At 42.8% G+C, this 22547-nt stretch overlaps 2 protein-coding genes across 5 annotated transcripts in view; one reads left to right on the plus strand and one right to left on the minus strand.

Annotated features, from left to right (window-relative positions):
- Positions 1-14826, plus strand: part of eppk1 (epiplakin 1) — a 36630-nt gene extending 21804 nt beyond the window's left edge. For both annotated transcript variants that reach the window (XM_062047150.1, XM_062047151.1), the window contains one exon: positions 1714-14826. In XM_062047150.1, coding sequence (XP_061903134.1) covers positions 1729-14493 — 12765 coding nt within the window. In that variant the 5' untranslated portion in view covers positions 1714-1728 and the 3' untranslated portion in view covers positions 14494-14826. The remainder of the gene's footprint in view (positions 1-1713) is intronic.
- A 130-nt stretch (positions 14827-14956) lies between these two features.
- On the minus strand, positions 14957-22528 carry fbxl6 (F-box and leucine-rich repeat protein 6). Of its 3 annotated transcripts, XM_062047154.1 has the most exons (11): positions 22335-22465; positions 20355-20493; positions 18546-19019; positions 18307-18465; positions 18179-18242; positions 17811-17942; positions 17640-17747; positions 17458-17571; positions 17163-17394; positions 15698-15941; positions 14958-15268 (listed from the first exon to the last, which is right to left on the minus strand). In XM_062047154.1, the coding sequence occupies exons 3-11, from the start codon at positions 18986-18988 to the stop codon at positions 15139-15141; spliced, it is 1626 nt and encodes a 541-aa protein (XP_061903138.1). In that variant the 5' UTR covers positions 18989-19019; positions 20355-20493; positions 22335-22465; the 3' UTR covers positions 14958-15138. The 3 variants fall into 3 exon arrangements, with proteins under 3 accessions (XP_061903139.1, XP_061903138.1, XP_061903137.1); XM_062047155.1 differs by lacking the exon at positions 20355-20493 and having other exon boundaries at positions 14957-15268; positions 22384-22528; XM_062047153.1 differs by lacking the exon at positions 20355-20493 and having other exon boundaries at positions 14960-15268; positions 22335-22482.
- Between the last annotated feature and the right edge of the window lie 19 nt (positions 22529-22547).

Below are 22547 nucleotides of genomic sequence, written 5' to 3' on the forward strand. Positions count from 1 at the left end.
TTGTCAAGCAACAAAATATTTGACACTGCTAAATAAGCTAAAAAAATATAGCATCCTAATGTTAATTTTTTTAAAATGCTAACTATAACAAGCGTCAAGTACCGAAATATATTACTGTTTTGTTCTAGAATTTTTTGGGGTAAATGCTAGCCTGCTAACGCATCAAGTACTAAAATATGACTGAGGTGTATACCTACAAAATTAGCTAACTTTAGCATGCTAAAAGGTATCATTTGTCAAGCAACAAAATATTTGACACAAGAGGTGTATACCTGCTAAATTAGCACAAAAAAAATCTAGCATCCTAATGTTAGTTTTTTTCAAATGCTAACTATAACAAGCGTCAAGTACCGAAATATATCACTGGTTTGTTCTAGAATGTTTTTTTGTAAATGCTAGCCTGCTAAGGCATCAAGTACTAAAATATGACTGAGGTGTATACCTACACAATTAGCTAACTTTAGCATGCTAAAAGGTATCATTTGTCAAGCACCGAAATATTTGACACTGCTAAATAAGCTAAAAAAATATAGCATCCTAATGTTAGTTTTTTTTCAAATGCTAACTATAACAAGTGTCAAGTACCGAAATATATCACTGGTTTGTTCTAGAATTTTTTTTTGTAAATGCTAGCCTGCTAACGCATCATGTACTAAAATGTGACTGAGGTGTACACCTACAAAATTAGCTAACTTTAGCATGTTAAAAGGTATCATTTGTCAAGCAACAAAATATTTGACACAAGAGGTGTATACCTGCTAAATTAGCACAAAAATAAATCTAGCATCCTAATGTTAGTTTTTTTCAAATGCTAACTATAACAAGCGTCAAGTATTGAAATATATTACTGGTTTGTTCTAGAATTATTTTTTGTAAATGCTAGCCTGCTAAGGCATCAAGTACTAAAATATGACTGAGGTGTATACCTACAAAATTAGCTAACTTTAGCATGCTAAAAGGTATCATTTGTCAAGCAACAAAATATTTGACACTGCTAAATAAGCTAAAAAAATATAGCATCCTAAAGTTAGTTTTTTTCAAATTGTAACTATAACAAGCGTCAAGTAACGAAATATATCACTGGTTTGTTCTAGAATTTTTTTCTGTAAATGCTAGCCTGCTAACGCATCAAGTACTTAAATATGACTGAGGTGTATACCTACAAAATTAGCTAACTTTAGCATGCTAAAAGGTGTCATTTGTCAAGCAACAAAATATTTGACACAACAGGTGTATACCTGCTAAATTAGCAAAAGAAAATGCTAACAGTATTATGCTAACATGCTCACAGTGAAATACCAAAATATATGACACTAAGGTGTATACTTGCTGATAAATTAGCTAAAAAAATCTGGCTATAACAAGCGTCAAAATATATTACTGGTTTGTTCTATAATTGACTTAGGTATACCTACAAAATTAGCAAACTTTAGCATGCTAAAAGGTGTCATTTGTCAAGCAACAAAATATTTGTCACAAGACGTGTATACCTGCAAAGTTAGCACAAAAAAAAACCTAGCATGCTAATAGAAAGCTAACTAATCTACAACTAAGATGCATGTTAGACTCAATCAGCTGCTGTGTAACAAGTACAATACTCACTTTTGGAAAAAGTGGAAAACATTTGGACACCTCTGCGAAACTGATACTCTGCAGTAATAACCGTGTTGTAGACAACATACCAACTGATTTAACTCATGTTCTGTTACACAGGTGTATTCGACCAAGATGGGGCCCATTAATCAAAACACTGAGATGAAACAAAACGGCCACACTAAATCTTATGGCCCCGTGACAGGCGTTTATCTGGAGGCAACCAAGGAGAAGATCACCATATACCAAGCCATGAAAAAACGCCTGCTCAAACCAGGAACGGCGTTGGCCCTGCTTGAAGCACAAGCCGCCACGGTGGGCATCGTGGACCCGGTCAACAATCGAACACTTCCTGTGGCCGATGCTGTCAATGAGGAGCTAATTGGACCCGAGATGAAGGAGAAGCTCCTTATGGCGGAAAAAGCTGTCACCGGCTACTTGGATCCCTACACTAACGGAACCATATCTTTGTTCCAAGCTATGCAGAAAGATTTAGTTCCAAGAGATCATGGCTTGAGGCTCCTGGAAGCACAGGTATCCACTCACGGCCCGTTTGATCCCATTCTGAAGACACATATTACTGTTGACTTGGCCATTCAGAAAGGTTACTATGAAAAAGGTCTGCTGGACGACCAGATGTCAGAGTTAAAGGTGTTGTACGATCCAAGTACACAAGAACATGTGAGCTACACGAAGCTCTTGGAGAAATGCATTGTTGAACCTGAGACGGGCATGCTCCTTCTACCTGTCTTCATCATTTTTAAAGGTCTAAGACGAGGCATTTCCTCCGTAAAACTTCTTGAGTCCAACATCATCGACAAAGACATTTATGATGACCTGCAGAAGGGGAAGACCACAACCCAAGATGTGATGCTGATAGAGGCGGTGAGGGAATACCTTGAAGGTAAAGGAAGCATTGCAGGCATCGCACTACTTTCCACCGGTCAGAGGATGAGCATTTATGAAGCAATGAAGAAACGCATACTGATGCCCGGAACAGCACTGGTTCTACTGGAGGCACAGGCTTCAACTGGATTCCTGACTGATCCTATCGAAAATAAAAAATTCACAGTGGCACAGGCTGTAAAGAACAAACTTGTGGGTCCAGAACATTACGCTAAACTCCTCTCTGCTGAACGAGCGGTAACCGGATACAAAGACCCGTACACAGGCGAAACCATTTCCCTGTTTCAAGCGCTTTCAAAAGATCTCATCGTTAAGACACACGGGATCCGCCTGCTTGAGGCGCAAATCGCCACCGGTGGAATTATTGACCCTATTAACAGCCACAGACTTCCCACAGAGGTGGCCTTTAAAAGAGGCTATTTCGATGAAGAAATGAAGGCCATACTTGAGGATTCCGGAGACGACACCAAGGGATTCTTTGATCCAAACACGGAGGAGAACCTAACTTATCTGCAGCTGATAGAGAGGTGTGTCATTGATCCTGTCACTGGACTGTGTCTCTTACCGATCCGCGGCAGGTCTGATGGGCTGAATTTCAGCTTCATTGACTACCAAACAAAAATCGTCTTGAAAAAGAAAAAGGTGAGCGTGACATGTGGCAAGTACATGGGAATGACTGTATCACTCTGGGAACTGCTGATGTCAGAATACTTAAATGAAGAGCAGAGGAAAGACATCATATGGAAGTACGTACAGAAGAAGCTCACTATCGAGACGATTGTCACAACTGTTCTGGAAATCATAGAGACGTCTGTAAAAACAACTAAGATTTTCTTTGAAGGAATTAGAGAAACTGTCACTGCTAAACAGCTGGTCGAGGCTGAAATCATTAGCGAGGATGTCCTTGATGACCTGAAAAAAGGAAAGAAGTCTGTCAAGGAAGTCATTGAAGACCAAAACATAAGTGTGTACCTTCAGGGGAAAGACAGCATTGCAGGTGTTCTTCTTCCTGACTCCCAAATTCTGACTATTTACCAGGCCAGGCAAAAGAGGAAATTGATGCCTGGAACAGCTCTGGTTTTACTTGAGGCACAAGCAGCAACAGGGTTCCTTATTGATCCCATTGGAAACAGAAAGTTTTCCGTTGATGATGCAGTCAAAGCTAAGGTTGTCGGTGCTGATGTGTGCCAAAAATTACGCTCTGCAGAGAAGGCAGTGACAGGCTACAAAGACCCGTGCGATGGCAAAACAATCTCTTTGTTCCAAGCCATGCAAAAAGGCCTTATCCTACACGATCATGGAATTCGACTCCTGGAGGCCCAAATTGCCACCGGTGGGATCATTGACCCGGTTAACAGCCATCGCATTCCAATCCATGTCGCCTATAGGCGTGGATATTTTAATGAGGAGATGAATGAGATCCTGAGTGATCCTAGTGATGACACCAAAGGGTTTTTTGACCCCAACACCCACGAGAATCTCACGTACTTGCAGCTCATGTCCAGATGTGTCACAGACTCCAGCACAGGACTCTGCCTGCTGCCACTCAAAGGCAGAAGTAACAAAATAAACATAGATGATACCATGAAGGAGCTATTTAGAACAACAACTGTGTCTGTCAGGTACGGACGATTCAATGGCAAGCACACAACTCTTTGGGATCTTATCAATTCAGAGTATCTAGGAGAGGAAAAAAGGCAGGAGTTTTTCAAACTCTTCAAATCGAGGAAAGTAACAGTTGAGGAAATGAGTGCGTTTATTTTAGACATCATTGAGAGCAAGGAGATAAAACAGCAAGCAGGACTAAGCTTCAAAACCCTTAGGGGAGAGGTTTCGGTGGTGGATCTTTTAGAGCTTGAAATAGTGGATGAAAAAACATACAGTCGCTTGATCGATGGAAAGATTAGGAGCACCGATGTGCTGAAAATGGAAAGCGTGCAATCTTACCTACAAGGGACAAGTTGTGTGGCCGGGGTGATACTGCAGCCCTCCAATCAGAAGCTAACCATCTACGAGGCACAGAGAAATGCTATCCTGACACCCGGCACTGCTCTGTGCCTTCTTGAAGCACAAGCAGCAACAGGTTTCATTGTTGATCCTCTGGCAAACAAAAAGCTCACAGTGGAACAAGCGCTAAGGGAGAAGTTAATTTGTCCACAGATGTATGAAAAGCTTTTATCAGCAGAGAAGGCGGTCACTGGTTACGTCGATCCATACAATGGCCAAAAGATTTCTCTTTTCCAAGCCTTGAAGAAAGACCTTGTTGTAAAAGAACATGGCATTCGTTTACTTGAGGCCCAAATTGCCACAGGTGGAATCATTGATCCTTTAAAGTGTCTTCATCTACCTCTTGAAGTTGCATACAGGAAAGGATATTTTGATGAAGAGCTTAATCAAACTCTATTGGACCCGACCGATGACACAAAAGGATTTTTTGACCCAAACACCAAAGAGAATCTGACATACTTGGACATGTTAGGTAGATGCATAAAAGATAAAGAAACTGGATTGCTCTTCTTACCAATTGCTGTCACACCAAAAGCTTCAACGACAAATGTGAAGTTGTACACCGACAGGCAGATTAAACAAGAGTTTGACGAGGCAATTGTGAGCTATGCAGGGAAATCTGTTTCTCTGTGGGACTTGCTCCACTCTGGCTACTTCACTGAAGAACATCGCTTTGAACTGATTGAAACATTCAGAGCAAGAAAGGTTAGCATACAAACCATAATCACAGTCGTCAGCTCTACAATTGAAAAACTGGTTAGGAGTGAAACTCCCAAAACGATCATGGGTCTAAGAAAGCATGTGTCTGCCAAACAACTGCTTGACTCTGATATTATTAACACTATTACATTCAAAAAGATTAACCAAGAGCAAGTGTCTTTTGAAGGAGTCGCCAAACGTGATTGTGTGAGACGATACCTGAATGGAACCGCAAGCATTGCTGGAATTAGAATGTATCCGTCCCAGACAGTTGTAAGCATATATGCTGCAAAAAGGGATTGTGTGTTGACAAATGGTGTGGCGCTTTTGCTGCTGGAAGCACAGGCATCCACAGGTTGGATCATCGATCCTACCAAAAACAAGTTTTACACTGTTGACCAAGCTGCACTTGAGAAAGTAATTGGACCAGATGTACATGAGCAGCTTCTGGTAGCTGAACAAGCTGTCACTGGGTATAAAGATCCCTATACTGATGCATCAATATCTTTGTATGAGGCTATGAATAAACAGCTGATCCAAAGAAAAGATGGCATTCGTCTTCTTGAAGCACAAATAGCAACAGGTGGAATCATAGACCCACATCTGAGCATCAGAGTACCTGCTAATGTTGCAGTCCAAAACAGACTTCTTGATGACGAACTCAAAAACCTTCTGCTGAATTCCACTGATGAAACAAAAGGACACATTGACCCAAACACCAAAGAAAAAATATCCTACCTTGAGCTGATGGAGAGATGTGAAAAGGATCCAAAAACGGGCCTGCTTCTTCTGCCATTACAGACAGGTGAATACAACATTGTTCACTCAGAAGACCAAATACAGCTTGAGTTCAAAAACAAAACATTTGTTATGAAAACATGGACACTCGAAGAGAAAGAAGTCACCCTATGGGAAGCTTTAATGTCTACATACGTATCCCAACAAAAAAGAGACCAGCTTATACAACAATATAAGACTGGTACCATGACAATTGATGAATTAATTGAAGTACTCACAGTCATCATTACAGAGGTCTCATCCAAAGAAAGAACGTTCAAAGGACTAAGGAAGCATGTCACTGCAAGTGAGTTGTTTGAGTCCAAAATCATCTCAAAGGAGCTTTTTACACAGATTATACATGGGAAAGTGACCGAAGAGAATGTCAACAAAATGGAATCCATTCAGAAGTATCTTGGAGCTACAAATTGTATAGCTGGTGTCAGAGTTGAGTCTACAAAGAAGGTTATGAGCATATACGAAGCAAAGACAAGAGGCCTGCTGACTCCTGGTACTTCTCTTATACTCTTGGAAGCCCAAGCTGGCACTGGCTTTGTCATTGACCCAGTCAACAACAAGAAACTTTCAGTAGAAGAAGCTCTGGCCCAGGGAGTGGTTGGCACTGAGTGGAAAAACAAACTACTCTCAGCAGAACGAGCAGTTACAGGATACAGAGACCCCTACACTGGTGGAACAATTTCCTTATTCCAAGCATTGAATAAGGATCTCATTGTCAAAGATCATGGAATTCGTCTCCTCGAAGCTCAAATTGCCACAGGAGGCATAATTGACCCAATATACAGTCACAGAGTGCCTGTGCAGGTGGCATATCAAAGAGGCTACTTTGACGAGGAAATGAACCAAATTTTGTCTGACCCAGATGACGACACCAAAGGCTTTTTCGATCCCAACACACAAGAGAACCTTACCTATCTCCAACTGATAGAGAGGTGTGTCACAGACCCCCTCACTGGACTTAATTTGCTATCCATTGTAAAGAAAGGGGAGTTCTATTTCTTTGTTGACGAGGCCACAAAACTCATTCTGAAATCAACAACAACCACCAAAGCAGGAGAGGAGTACCAAGGAATGACAGTCTCGCTGTGGGAACTGCTCTACTCCAGATACATAACTGAGGAGAGAAGGCGAGAACTTGTGCAGCAGTACAAGTCCGGAGCTATCACAATCCAACGTTTCTTGGAGATCATCTTGATGATTATTCAGCAGCAGACCACCACCACCACCTCATCATCAGCAATCACATGTCTGACTCAAGAAACAACAGTGGACAGCAGCACCATAGAAACCAACATTAGCACCACAGTTACAGAGACCAAAGACATGGAAAGTTTTCAAGGAATAAGGAAGGATGTCAGTGCTACAGAGTTGCTTAAATCAAAAATCATCGGTGAAGAAATCTACAAAGATCTAAATGTAGGAAAAGTCACCGTGCAGGAAGTTAGTCAAATGCGATCTGTCCGCAAGTACCTGGAAGGGACCAACAGCATTGCAGGGGTATACTTGCAGTCAACCCATGAGACCCTGAGCATCTATGAAGCCAAATCCAGAGGCCTGCTGACCCCTGGTACATCTCTGGTTCTGCTGGAAGCCCAAGCTGCCACTGGCTTTGTCATCGAACCAGTCAACAACAAGAAACTTTCAGTAGAAGAAGCTGTGGCTCAGAGAGTGGTTGGCAACGAGTGGAAAAACAAACTGCTCTCAGCAGAACGAGCAGTCACAGGATATAGAGACCCTTACACTGAAGACACCATATCTTTGTTTCAGGCTCTGAAAAAAGACCTGATAGTCAAGGATCATGGAATTCGTCTCCTTGAAGCTCAAATTGCCACAGGAGGCATCATCGACCCAGTAAACAGTCACAGAGTGCCTGTGCAGGTGGCATATGAAAGAGGCTACTTTGACGAAGAAATGAACCAAATTTTGTCTGACCCAGATGACGACACCAAGGGCTTTTTCGATCCCAACACACAAGAGAACCTTACCTATCTCCAACTGATAGAAAGGTGTGTCACAGACCCCATCACTGGTCTGAGTCTGCTGGTTATTGTGAAGAAAGGGGAGTTCTATTTCTTTGTTGACGAGGCCACAAAACTTAAACTGAAATCAACAACAACCACCAAAGCAGGAGAGGAGTACCAAGGAATGACAGTCTCGCTTTGGGAACTGCTCTACTCCAGATACATAACTGAGGAGAGAAGGCGAGAACTTGTGCAGCAGTACAAGTCCGGAGCTATCACAATCCAACGTTTCTTGGAGATCATCTTGATGATTATTCAGCAGCAGACCACCACCACCTCATCATCAGCAGTCACATGTCTGACTCAAGAAACAACAATGGACAGCAGCACCATAGAAACCACCATCAGCACCACAGTTACAGAGACCAGAGACATGGAAAGTTTTCAAGGAATAAGGAAGGATGTTAGTGCTACAGAGTTGCTTAAATCAAAAATCATTGGTGAAGAAATCTACAAAGATCTAAATGCAGGAAAAGTCACCGTGCAGGAAGTTAGTCAAATGCGATCTGTCCGCAAGTACCTGGAAGGGACCAACAGCATTGCAGGGGTATACTTGCAGTCAACCCATGAGACCCTGAGCATTTATGAAGCCAAATCCAGAGGCCTGCTGACCCCTGGTACATCTCTGGTTCTGCTGGAAGCCCAAGCTGCCACTGGCTTTGTCATTGACCCAGTCAACAACAAGAAACTTTCAGTAGAAGAAGCTGTGGCTCAGAGAGTGGTTGGCAACGAGTGGAAAAACAAACTGCTCTCAGCAGAACGAGCAGTCACTGGATATAGAGACCCTTACACTGAAGACACCATATCTTTGTTCCAGGCTCTGACAAAAGGCCTGATAGTCAAGGATCATGGAATTCGTCTCCTTGAAGCTCAAATTGCCACAGGAGGCATCATTGACCCAGTAAACAGTCACAGAGTGCCTGTGCAGGTGGCATATGAAAGAGGCTACTTTGACGAAGAAATGAACCAAATTTTGTCTGACCCAGATGACGACACCAAGGGCTTTTTCGATCCCAACACACAAGAGAACCTTACCTATCTCCAACTGATAGAGAGGTGTGTCACAGACCCCATCACTGGTCTGAGTCTGCTGGTTATTGTGAAGAAAGGGGAGTTCTACTTCTTTGTTGACGAGGCCACAAAACTTAAACTGAAATCAACAACAACCACCAAAGCAGGAGAGGAGTACCAAGGAATGACAGTCTCGCTGTGGGAACTGCTCTACTCCAGATACATAACTGAGGAGAGAAGGCGAGAACTTGTGCAGCAGTACAAGTCCGGAGCTATCACAATCCAACGTTTCTTGGAGATCATCTTGATGATTATTCAGCAGCAGACCACCACCACCACCACCTCATCATCAGCAGTCACATGTCTGACTCAAGAAACAACAATGGACAGCAGCACCATAGAAACCACCATCAGCACCACAGTTACAGAGACCAGAGACATGGAAAGTTTTCAAGGAATAAGGAAGGATGTCAGTGCTACAGAGTTGCTTAAATCAAAAATCATCGGTGAAGAAATCTACAAAGATCTAAATGTAGGAAAAGTCACCGTGCAGGAAGTTAGTCAAATGCAATCTGTCCGCAAGTACCTGGAAGGGACCAACAGCATTGCAGGGGTATACTTGCAGTCAACCAATGAGACCCTGAGCATCTATGAAGCCAAATCCAGACGCCTGCTGGCCCCTGGTACATCTCTGGTTCTGCTGGAAGCCCAAGCTGCCACTGGCTTTGTCATTGACCCAGTCAACAACAAGAAACTTTCAGTGGAAGAAGCTGTGGCTCAGAGAGTGGTTGGCAACGAGTGGAAAAACAAACTGCTCTCAGCAGAACGAGCAGTCACAGGATATAGAGACCCTTACACTGAAGACACCATATCTTTGTTCCAGGCTCTGAAAAAAGACCTGATAGTCAAGGATCATGGAATTCGTCTCCTTGAAGCTCAAATTGCCACAGGAGGCATCATCGACCCAGTAAACAGTCACAGAGTGCCTGTGCAGGTGGCATATGAAAGAGGCTACTTTGATGAAGAAATGAACCAAATTTTGTCTGACCCAGATGACGACACCAAGGGCTTTTTCGATCCCAACACACAAGAGAACCTTACCTATCTCCAACTGATAGAGAGGTGTGTCACAGACCCCATCACTGGTCTGAGTCTGCTGGTTATTGTGAAGAAAGGGGAGTTCTACTTCTTTGTTGACGAGGCCACAAAACTTAAACTGAAATCAACAACAACCACCAAAGCAGGAGAGGAGTACCAAGGAATGACAGTCTCGCTGTGGGAGCTGCTCTACTCCAGATACATAACTGAGGAGAGAAGGCGAGAACTTGTGCAGCAGTACAAGTCCGGAGCTATCACAATCCAACGTTTCTTGGAGATCATCTTGATGATTATTCAGCAGCACACCACCACCACCACCTCATCATCAGCAGTCACATGTCTGACTCAAGAAACAACAATGGACAGCAGCACCATAGAAACCACCATCAGCACCACAGTTACAGAGACCAGAGACATGGAAAGTTTTCAAGGAATAAGGAAGGATGTCAGTGCTACAGAGTTGCTTAAATCAAAAATCATCGGTGAAGAAATCTACAAAGATCTAAATGCAGGAAAAGTCACCGTGCAGGAAGTTAGTCAAATGCGATCTGTCCGCAAGTACCTGGAAGGGACCAACAGCATTGCAGGGGTATACTTGCAGTCAACCCATGAGACCCTGAGCATCTATGAAGCCAAATCCAGAGGACTGCTGGCCCCTGGTACATCTCTGATTCTGCTGGAAGCCCAAGCTGCCACTGGCTTTGTCATTGACCCAGTCAACAACAAGAAACTTTCAGTAGAAGAAGCTGTGGCTCAGAGAGTGGTTGGCAACGAGTGGAAAAACAAACTGCTCTCAGCAGAACGAGCAGTCACTGGATATAGAGACCCTTACACTGAAGACACCATATCTTTGTTCCAGGCTCTGACAAAAGACCTGATAGTCAAGGATCATGGAATTCGTCTCCTTGAAGCTCAAATTGCCACAGGAGGCATCATCGACCCAGTAAACAGTCACAGAGTGCCTGTGCAGGTGGCATATGAAAGAGGCTACTTTGACGAAGAAATGAACCAAATTTTGTCTGACCCAGATGACGACACCAAGGGCTTTTTCGATCCCAACACACAAGAGAACCTTACCTATCTCCAACTGATAGAGAGGTGTGTCACAGACCACATCACTGGTCTGAGTCTGCTGGTTATTGTGAAGAAAGGAGAGTTCTACTTCTTTGTTGACGAGGCCACAAAACTTAAACTGAAATCAACAACAACCACCAAAGCAGGAGAGGAGTACCAAGGAATGACAGTCTCGCTGTGGGAACTGCTCTACTCCAGATACATAACTGAGGAGAGAAGGCGAGAACTTGTGCAGCAGTACAAGTCCGGAGCTATCACAATCCAACGTTTCTTGGAGATCATCTTGATGATTATTCAGCAGCAGACCACCACCACCACCTCATCATCAGCAGTCACATGTCTGACTCAAGAAACAACAATGGACAGCAGCACCATAGAAACCACCATCAGCACCACAGTTACAGAGACCAGAGACATGGAAAGTTTTCAAGGAATAAGGAAGGATGTCAGTGCTACAGAGTTGCTTAAATCAAAAATCATCGGTGAAGAAATCTACAAAGATCTAAATGTAGGAAAAGTCACCGTGCAGGAAGTTAGTCAAATGCGATCTGTCCGCAAGTACCTGGAAGGGACCAACAGCATTGCAGGGGTATACTTGCAGTCAACCAATGAGACCCTGAGCATCTATGAAGCCAAATCCAGACGCCTGCTGGCCCCTGGTACATCTCTGGTTCTGCTGGAAGCCCAAGCTGCCACTGGCTTTGTCATTGACCCAGTCAACAACAAGAAACTTTCAGTGGAAGAAGCTGTGGCTCAGAGAGTGGTTGGCAACGAGTGGAAAAACAAACTGCTCTCAGCAGAACGAGCAGTCACAGGATATAGAGACCCTTACACTGAAGACACTATATCTTTGTTCCAGGCTCTGAAAAAAGACCTGATAGTCAAGGATCATGGAATTCGTCTCCTTGAAGCTCAAATTGCCACAGGAGGCATCATCGACCCAGTAAACAGTCACAGAGTGCCTGTGCAGGTGGCATATGAAAGAGGCTACTTTGATGAAGAAATGAACCAAATTTTGTCTGACCCAGATGACGACACCAAGGGCTTTTTCGATCCCAACACACAAGAGAACCTTACCTATCTCCAACTGATAGAGAGGTGTGTCACAGACCCCATCACTGGTCTGAGTCTGCTGGTTATTGTGAAGAAAGGGGAGTTCTACTTCTTTGTTGACGAGGCCACAAAACTTAAACTGAAATCAACAACAACCACCAAAGCAGGAGAGGAGTACCAAGGAATGACAGTCTCGCTGTGGGAACTGCTCTACTCCAGATACATAACTGAGGAGAGAAGGCGAGAACTTGTGCAGCAGTACAAGTCCGGAGCTATCACAATCCAACGTTTCTTGGAGATCATCTTGATGATTATTCAGCAGCAGACCACCACCACCACCTCATCATCAGCAGTCACATGTCTGACTCAAGAAACAACAATGGACAGCAGCACCATAGAAACCACCATCAGCACCACAGTTACAGAGACCAGAGACATGGAAAGTTTTCAAGGAATAAGGAAGGATGTCAGTGCTACAGAGTTGCTTAAATCAAAAATCATCGGTGAAGAAATCTACAAAGATCTAAATACAGGAAAAGTCACCGTGCAGGAAGTTAGTCAAATGCGATCTGTCCGCAAGTACCTGGAAGGGACCAACAGCATTGCAGGGGTATACTTGCAGTCAACCAATGAGACCCTGAGCATCTATGAAGCCAAATCCAGAGGACTGCTGGCCCCTGGTACATCTCTGATTCTGCTGGAAGCCCAAGCTGCCACTGGCTTTGTCATTGACCCAGTCAACAACAAGAAACTTTCAGTAGAAGAAGCTGTGGCTCAGAGAGTGGTTGGCAACGAGTGGAAAAACAAACTGCTCTCAGCAGAACGAGCAGTCACTGGATATAGAGACCCTTACACTGAAGACACCATATCTTTGTTCCAGGCTCTGACAAAAGACCTGATAGTCAAGGATCATGGAATTCGTCTCCTTGAAGCTCAAATTGCCACAGGAGGCATCATCGACCCAGTAAACAGTCACAGAGTGCCTGTGCAGGTGGCATATGAAAGAGGCTACTTTGACGAAGAAATGAACCAAATTTTGTCTGACCCAGATGACGACACCAAGGGCTTTTTCGATCCCAACACACAAGAGAACCTTACCTATCTCCAACTGATAGAGAGGTGTGTCACAGACTCCATCACTGGTCTGAGTCTGCTGGTTATTGTGAAGAAAGGGGAGTTCTACTTCTTTGTTGACGAGGCCACAAAACTTAAACTGAAATCAACAACAACCACCAAAGCAGGAGAGGAGTACCAAGGAATGACAGTCTCGCTGTGGGAGCTGCTCTACTGCAGATACATAACTGAGGAGAGAAGGCGAGAACTTGTGCAGCAGTACAAGTCCGGAGCTATCACAATCCAACGTTTCTTGGAGATCATCTTGATGATTATTCAGCAGCAGACCACCACCACCACCTCATCATCAGCAGTCACATGTCTGACTCAAGAAACAACAATGGACAGCAGCACCATAGAAACCACCATCAGCACCACAGTTACAGACATGGAAAGTTTTCAAGGAATAAGAAAGGATGTCAGTGCTACAGAGTTGCTTGAATCAAAAATCATCAGTGAAGACATCTACAAAGATCTAAATGCAGGAAAAGTCACAGTGCGGGAAGTTAGTCAAATGCGATCTGTCCGCAAGTACCTGGAGGGAACCAACAGTATTGCAGGGGTATACTTACAGTCAACCAAGGAGACCCTGAGCATCTATGAAGCCAAATCCAGACGCCGGCTGACCCCTGGTACATCTCTGGTTCTGCTGGAAGCCCAAGCTGCCACTGGCTTTGTCATTGACCCAGTCAACAACAAGAAACTTTCAGTGGAAGAAGCTGTGGCTCAGAGAGTGGTTGGCAACGAGTGGAAAAACAAACTGCTCTCAGCAGAACGAGCAGTCACAGGATATAGAGACCCTTACACTGAAGACACCATATCTTTGTTCCAGGCTCTGAAAAAAGACCTGATAGTCAAGGATCATGGAATTCGTCTCCTTGAAGCTCAAATTGCCACAGGAGGCATCATCGACCCAGTAAACAGTCACAGAGTGCCTGTGCAGGTGGCATATGAAAGAGGCTACTTTGACGAAGAAATGAACCAAATTTTGTCCGACCCAGATGACGACACCAAGGGCTTTTTCGATCCCAACACACAAGAGAACCTTACCTATCTCCAACTGATAGAGAGGTGTGTCACAGACCCTGTCACTGGACTTAGCCTACTCCCCTTGTACAAGTAAAGAGCACCTTAGTCCTTGGTGCTTAATATCTCGTTTGATATCTTAATCTGTATTGTGGCAAGCACATTTTTTTTTACCCAAGTCTTAATAACGTTTGATTGGACTGTGAATTGTTTTTTAATTTCCTCTACTTTGACAAACTTTTTTTTTGTTCATTTACGTTCGTGTTTTTTTGTGAGCTATAGAGAACCATAATCGACGCATTTACCAGCAACTTTATTCTTTCCTTTTACGTTGAGAAAGTACTGAGTTCTAACCTGCATTTTATGTTTATCGAACCTGTTTTTTATGCTGTTGAAAAAAAGTGATCAAATAAATGACTTTGAGAGCTAATTCTTTTTTTCATTTTAATGATTAGGCCCTGACATTATGTTGATGTATATTGGGAAAAACCCTATTAATAATATCATCGAAGCATGATGACCATACCACAGGTATAATACTCCAGTCACAGCCTTAAGTATTTATGGATTGAAACTTTAGTTCACAGCGCTCTCTAGAGGGTAAATTGAGCTACACATTATAACTGCTTCCTGGAAACAACAAACATTCGCCTCAAAAGAGAACGTTAGACATTTATTTGAACTTTCCAATAGCAATACAAACAATTTCAGCTGGAACTATTCTTTCATCACTTTTTTAACTCTACTCCAACTTGTCAAGCAACTGTTGAATGTCCTCTTGTCTACGGTATATTCTCTTCAACCCTCTTGGAAGATATCGGCAGGAAGACAGATTGAGGTATTTGAGTGCTGTCGTTTGGTCGATGAGCAGTCTGCAAACAGGAGAGAGGATGATCAAACTAGCACTGTGGTACTTCGGGATACACGTTGAAATGGTTGTCTGGCGTAGCTCGTACCTTGTAAAACTCTACCTTAAGAGAGCGGACTTCTAAATTTCTCCCTTAAGCTTCTTCTTTCTCAAACACACCATTGGCAGCTTCTCCATATTTTCACTGAGAAATGTCCACCGTTTGGACGTTACTTTAATGGCTGCCGTTATCAACTCATTCTGCTTCAGTATGGCGCAGACTAGCAGTGCTACTCTCCAACAACTGCTTCAAATTAGCTAGCTACACACTAAAGCATAACGATTAGCTGAGAGACACCTCCTATCCCGAAAAAACAACGTACCACTGTAAAGTGAAAGTACCGTCAGTTCAAGCACTGATCGACAAGAACGAAGAAAAAGCGCTCCCTGGTACCTGATGGCAGCTGGCGAGATCCTGGTCCCGCTCAGGTTGAGGGAACGCAGAGTGCTGGCATCGGTGGCCTGAGCAAGGTGGCACATGGCAGCTTCCAGGTCCTCCTTCGAGAAGAGCTGATTGGCGACGTCCAGCTCTTGCAGCGTCTGGTTCCACTTCTGCGTTACCATGTGGAGACCTTTCTTCAGCAAGGACGAGCCAGCGTGGCTGCTGAAATATTGTCCCCAGAACAGACACTCCAGCTCTACAGGGCACAGAGTAAGCATAACTTATTTTAAATAAACAGGTTCCAGATTTGCAGCAGTAAATACATTCCAAAAACGTAAGATGTTAGTTAATATACTAGTCTAGGGATGTCCAAAGATTTTTGCAAAAGTGTTCGACTGATGTGTTTTTTCCAGGGCCGATACCGATTATTGGATAAAAGTGTGGCCGATTAAGGTAGCGACTGCATGACTAATCTGAGCACCCACCTGTTGTGACGGCATGGAGACACTCAAGCTAAGGATGTTAATGCTAGCAGAGCTACCAACTGGCGAGACAAGGAAACTAATTTGAAAGACTTCCAGCCCAACTTAGCGAGGTGATCACAGCATCAACTACACTGTTCATTGTGCTAAAGATGAAGACCTCGCTCAGCAGTAACCAGCAGAATGGCACATTGGAAACTATTTGACCTTTCACTTTTTGACTTTGTGGCACTTAATTGTATCTAATTTGTGTTACTTTGGTGTTATAACGTATACGCTTGCTTTTCTCTGTATTTTATTGTTCTTACCTGAGCAAACAACAGTAAAATCCTGGTATCTTAAAAATAGTAAATACTATTATTATGTCTATATAATGTATCTGCTGATGTAGTTATGTTGTAGTTGTAGAAAAAAAAGAAGCTAAATAGCTAAATTTAAGACAATATAGTACAAATGTGACACCCACAAATAACCTTTTTTACTGCACCTCAATTTTGTTTTGTTTTGATTCATTGACAGTGATACTTCTCTGTATGTGTTTTTATTTTAGTCAGTTTGTTTATTTACTCGTTTGCTGGTGATGAAGAGGAAGGCTGTGCATTGCTACACATTGGCATTGGCGCGTGGCAAGAAAATGTAGGAACGGGACGGGCGAAAAGGGGTTGGGTTTTTTTTTGTTTCAATTTTTTATATTTTAGTTTTGGGGGCAATGTTGGGGGAGGGAAGGAAAAACTGATATATGTTTCATATATCTTGTATTATTTTTTTCCCTAACAAATGAATAGTAAAACATCGGGGGGAAAATGCCGATAACCGGTCCATCTTTAGTTTGCAACCTGGGTGAAGCTGGCCCCCATTATCACTGCTAATATTCAAATACCACTGCCATCTGTGCAACCTTTCATTCTAAAAGACATTTTCTGGCTAGTGATGTCACCCAGCAGCTAAGCTTGTCCCCAAATGCTTTTGTGCCGCCAGAAAACCCTTGTAGTTACCGTCGCAGGGTAACGCGGCAAGACCGGCCGGGGTGATTCGCCAGCAGCCCCGCAGATCCAGCACCCGAAGCCGTGGGGAGCCAAACAGAATTTCCCACAAGTCTTTGTCGTTCAAGTAGGAGTACGACGTGGTGGCGATACAGAGCTCCTCCAGTAAAGGGAAGCCCAATGAGACTTCGGCGCTGGTACGCATGGTCTTGTGCAGAGGTCGGATGTTCAGCATCCGGAAAATCTGATGTCAAGTACAATGTTTTTTCCACAGATGCATATGCTGCTGATATATATTTCCCCTTACCTTAAGGTCGGGGCATGCCGCCTGTAGCGCCTGGATGCAAATGGAAAGCTCGCCATCTTTGCTGTCCAGCTTTGTGTTGATCTCCAACAGCTCCAGACCAGGACAGCATCCCCTCTAAAAATGAAAAACCCGTTGAGCTTCCCTCCCGCACGCACGCTATTATGTGAGAAGTGTGTCCCTACAGAGATAGCAGGCAGCAGTCGGTCGTATCTCAGACCGCGAGTGAACCAAATCTCTCTGATCTGACCCCCGTGGCTCTCCAGGTAGCTCAGCAGACCCTCGACCTGAAACTGAGGCACAGAAAATTACTCTCAAAGAAGCGCAGTTACAACAGGTGGAGAACAAGAACTTGCCTCTGTGTGCTGGAGGTTTAAGCTCCGCAGGGAGCGGCTGTGCAGGCCGAGGCTCTGGAAGGCCTCCTTGGTCAGGCCCGAGCAGTGGGAGAGTGTGAGGGCGCCAAGGTGCGGGCAGAACTTGGACACCACCTGTCACAAACAAGTTGAACTATTATTCTGAAACTGATTCTGTCGCTCATCAGGCTATAATGCAGACCGGAAAACTTTGAAAAGAACATTGGGCTTTTTTTTGCGTTTTTTCAGAGTTTGCTAGCATCTCAACTAAGGTTTTCCAAAATATCGATACTTTGATACCATTCAATACCAACACATAGGACAGTATGGCAGTTTTTAGAAGTATTACAAAGGTGGTCTCAGTGACTTACGTCTACTGCATAGTCGACATTCATTGTCCAGTGGTGGAGGGAGAACTCTCTTAGTTGTGAGAATCTAAGAAAACAAATATTTATACTGCATAGAGCATGGCTCATCCAAGTACCAAATCCTCTCCTACCTGTTCTGCGCCAGCCAGTCGATGGTGTTTTTGATTGCAGTCTCGGTTTTCGTAGACTGAGAGACCCTCGGCGCGATCCAGCAGTGACCGACCGAGACCTTTCGCCATAGGCCCGGGCCGGAGGCAGCGACGTTCCACAGGCGACAGACTCTCCCCGCCCTACGTGGCAAACAAACGATGACAGTGAGAGAGAGCGGGATGACATTGTTAATGTCGCCAGGGTGGAAAATGAAAACTACCTGCACAGAAATGGCACGGCGCCATCTTGGGCGACCACCATCTTAAAAATATTGATCAGCACCTCCTCGGGAAGACTTTGACCCCATCTGTGGTCACTCGGGGCCTTTGGCACAAACTCAGACGTCTCGTCCTTGAAAGGACTATTTGGCTTTTTTCTCTTTTTGCTTTTGTTCTCGGAGTCCCAGGCAGAGCCAAAATACGCACAGGTGTTGTTGGATATCACGAAGAGCATGTCCTCACCCTCCTGGACAGTGTAGTTGGGAAAACGATTCGCCCTTTTCTGTCTTTTAACCTTTCGAGGCTCATTTGACTTCCTCTTCGAAGAGGCTTTTTTCTGCGACTGTTCTCCTTTTCCTTCCTGGCCGGACGTGTTTGATGTGCACGTATCTGCGTCCTTGGCGCCATCGCTGTGGGCGGAAGGCGCCCCATCACTGGAGGCCATCAGAATCTTCTCTCTATCACTAGCTTGCAATCTAAAAAAAAATGATTGAGAGTGATATTAATCTGCTTGTGATGATTTTTCAATAGCAAGTGCATCTAAGAGGAAGTACCGTATTTTCCAGACCATAGTGCGCACCGGATTATAAGGCGCACTGCCGATGAGCGGGTCTAGTCAGGTCTATTTTCATTCAAAAGGCGCATTAAAGTAGTCATATACTGTATTTTTTTTTTTCTAAATGTAAAAGATGTGGTCTACATAACATGTAATGGTGGTTCTTTGGTCAAAATGTTGCATAGATGATGTTTTACAGATCATCTTCAAGTCGCTTTCTGACAGTCGCTTCAGGATGCGCCGTTTTGTGGGCGGTCCTATTTACGTGGCTCACCTTCGACAGCGTCTTCTCCCCGTCATCTTTGTCGTAGCGGTGTAGCGTGCAAGGACGGGAGTGGAAGAAGTGTCAAAAGATGGAGCTAACTGTTTTAATGACATTCAGACTTTACTTCAATCAATAACGTAGCAGCATCTCCTCATCCGTGGCTCACTAGTGTGTCCCGTGAAAAACCGTCCGACTGGAACTCTCTAATAACTAAAGTTCCTTGGGTGAATAATGTAAACTCACTACACCGGTATGTTTTAGCGCTTTCATGGCGAGTTTACTGACAGATATAAGTTAGAACTTTACACTACTTTATATTAGAAATGGCAACAGCGGAGGTTGAAAGTCCCATAACAAGAAGATAGAGAAAAAGATGAAACTTTTTGACTACGGTCTCGGCACGGACTACAGAGGCAGACGCGCGCAAATTTTCAGAAATTATGCAGAACCCAAATACAGATCAGCAGGTACCAGAAGGTAAGAAAAGTTGCTTTTGCATAATATTGCGAAACAAAACGGCAGATAATATGTCTTACCTTATACACACACCATAATAATACTCCTATGTTGAAGCACAGTACAATCCATCAAGCGGTGTGGCTTCATAGCTTACCAAATCCTACTAAAACATTTTGATACATTTTTGAGCGCCGTGTGTAATGTTCTATATTCTCAATGGAACATATAACATTGTTGTGTTGTTTACTTGAGTCATAGTGCAGTCTACACGTATCTCTTATGTGTGACTACCATCTACTGGTCAAACTTGTCATTTCACCATGTACCAAATAAAATAGCTTCGAGGTCAGTAAGCATAACCAAAATTATTCCGTACATTAGGCGCACCGGGTTATAAGGCGCACTGTCGAGTTTTGAGGAAATGAAAGGATTTTGAGTGCGCCTTATAGTCTGAAAAATACGGTACTAATGATAGGATTGTTGGAAAAGAAGGAAATTGACTTTATAGTAGGGTTGCATATGACGTCCCACCCGTTTTTCTTCTTGGCGGCTTAATTGACACGATGGTCAAGCAGCTTGTGAGAGTGAGTGTAGAGATTGATCGGAAAATGTTGTATTACTGCTCCGTTCCTGGGTGTTCCAGTCGTTCAAATAGAGAGATAGGAAAGAGCTTCCATGGAGTCCCGAAAGAAGTGGTTCATAAAGGTAATAAAGTCAGTGAAAAAAGGAAATTACTCTTAAAAATATCACTTTCATCATCTTGTAGAAAACAATCAGACCATGCTCGTGTCTGCAGTGATCACTTTGTAAAATGTTTGTTTGTTCAATTTGTCATCACACAGATAAACACGCATTTTTGTATTTTGGATAAACATGAATTGGATTTTTGTGTTTATCTGGAAAAATAAAAATCCATGAAAGGAAAACAGCACAAAATCCAATTTTATGGCAATATTTTTATGTAAATCAACCCTTTTTTGTTTGTTTCAAATCTGCCATATATCGTAAAAAATCGAAAAACGGCCCCAACTTTGTTTTTTGATTTGCGTTTCAGAATTGGAAATAGAATGAACACGGACCATTTTAGCTTTTCCTTTGCATGTAGCATGTTTTTAGCATAATGCTAACAAAGGTGTCATTAAATAGACGTCCAACTTTTGTTTCAGAAATGAAAATAGAAAAAAATGGCCCGGAATTCGTTTTTTGATTTGCATTTAAGAATTGGAAATAGAATGAACCTTCCGGAAGGTACACGGACTGTACGACTTGTGCTCTATAAATGAAATTGCCTTACCTAGATGGGGCCTGCATTCCACTCGTGGTACATATACCGCATTTTTGAGAATCGCTGATTTAGATGCATTTATGGCCCATAATAATTTTGGTTTTTAAGTGATTCTAAAATGCATTTTCTGACACCTTGTCCAAATCTCCCCAAACGTGTTACATTTATTTGTGATACGTTTGTGCTGCACACTTTCTTTTTTAAACTATTATAGTTTTTATGTTATGGTTATAAATAATACAACTTTATTAACTATACAACTATAATTGTTTGACCAGTGATTTGCAAACGGCGGTACAAGCACCACTTGATTAAAATATAGTATTTAATGTTCCTATATTCAACACAGTGTTACTGTTCAAACTGTGTTTAATGTTACAGAGGCCCAAAAGATGAAACAACCTTGTTAAATAAAACCTCTAAGATGTCTTTAATGAATAGGATAATAGGTGGTTGCAGTGCAGATACAGAATGTCCACAGAAAATAAGAAAAAAAACAACCATGTGAAATCGAGAGGGGAACATCAAAGAACACAAAAGACATAAAAGACATTAAAAGAGCACAGAGCGACTGCTACCAACGAAACACAATGAAAAAAAACAAGAAATTAGCAATAAATAACATATTGCACATTTTCACGCATAGGTAAACAACAAAACAAAACCAAAACACAATTTACTTAGGCCTACTACGCTACTGAATGTTAATGTTAGTCATTATGGTACGTTTTTAGACGACTAGCACACGTTTGGGGATTGGTTGTGAATAATAACACATTAATAACATAGAAACGATACAACGTTGATAACATAACAAACTAATAGTTAGTCCAAACAAATGGGAAGAGTTTGAGGAGGTTTTGACAAGGTGGCGGGGCTGAATGACGTCACTAGTTAAAACATTTTATTTTACAATAACTGAAATATAACTTATGATTCTGTACAGTCACCCAACTCACGCGTGTTATTTTGTGACCCTGAAGCTGTTGTGGTCGAATTCGACTGCCAGACCAAAACGTTTAAGACCATTTAAGACAAAAAACGAGAACAATACGGAAGCATTCAATTTTTCATAACACAATATGCATAAAAGCCTATAGGGCTGCAGCTAGCTGTTATCTACGGAAGTTAACATGAGCGTACAACATAGAGACACTATCTTTAAATCCCGGCGTTTAATACAATTACTCGTCATATTTTTAAAAGATAATAATTAAGTACTTTACCATCAATTGTTCGAGCGTCAGTGTGTTTTTAATAAGAGCTGCCAGATACCTTTGCGCATGCGCCAAGAGTCAGCCACTTCCGTTCTCCACTCGACGGTAGTTTACGTTTAAATGTTTTATTTTAAAAAGCTGAACTAAACAAAAATTAATTTAGCACTGACAGCAGCAGTTTTTATTATAGTATATTATAGTATAGTATATTACAGTAACGCA

This window comes from Entelurus aequoreus, linkage group LG05 (assembly GCF_033978785.1).
Source record: "Entelurus aequoreus isolate RoL-2023_Sb linkage group LG05, RoL_Eaeq_v1.1, whole genome shotgun sequence".
Classification (NCBI taxonomy): Eukaryota; Metazoa; Chordata; class Actinopteri; order Syngnathiformes; family Syngnathidae; genus Entelurus; species Entelurus aequoreus.

What these genes read in the sequence shown, in the direction of transcription:
- fbxl6 (XM_062047155.1), bottom strand. Translation starts at nt 18,988, where the DNA reads ATGGCCTCCAGTGATGGGGCGCCTTCCGCCCACAGCGATGGCGCCAAG. An exon ending in TAAACCTCCAGCACACAGAG is followed by an intron (nt 17,748 to 17,810) that starts GCAAGTTCTTGT and finishes TCTGTGCCTCAG; the next exon opens with TTTCAGGTCGAGGGTCTGCT. An exon ending in CGGCATGCCCCGACCTTAAG is followed by an intron (nt 17,395 to 17,457) that starts GTAAGGGGAAAT and finishes ACTTGACATCAG; the next exon opens with ATTTTCCGGATGCTGAACAT.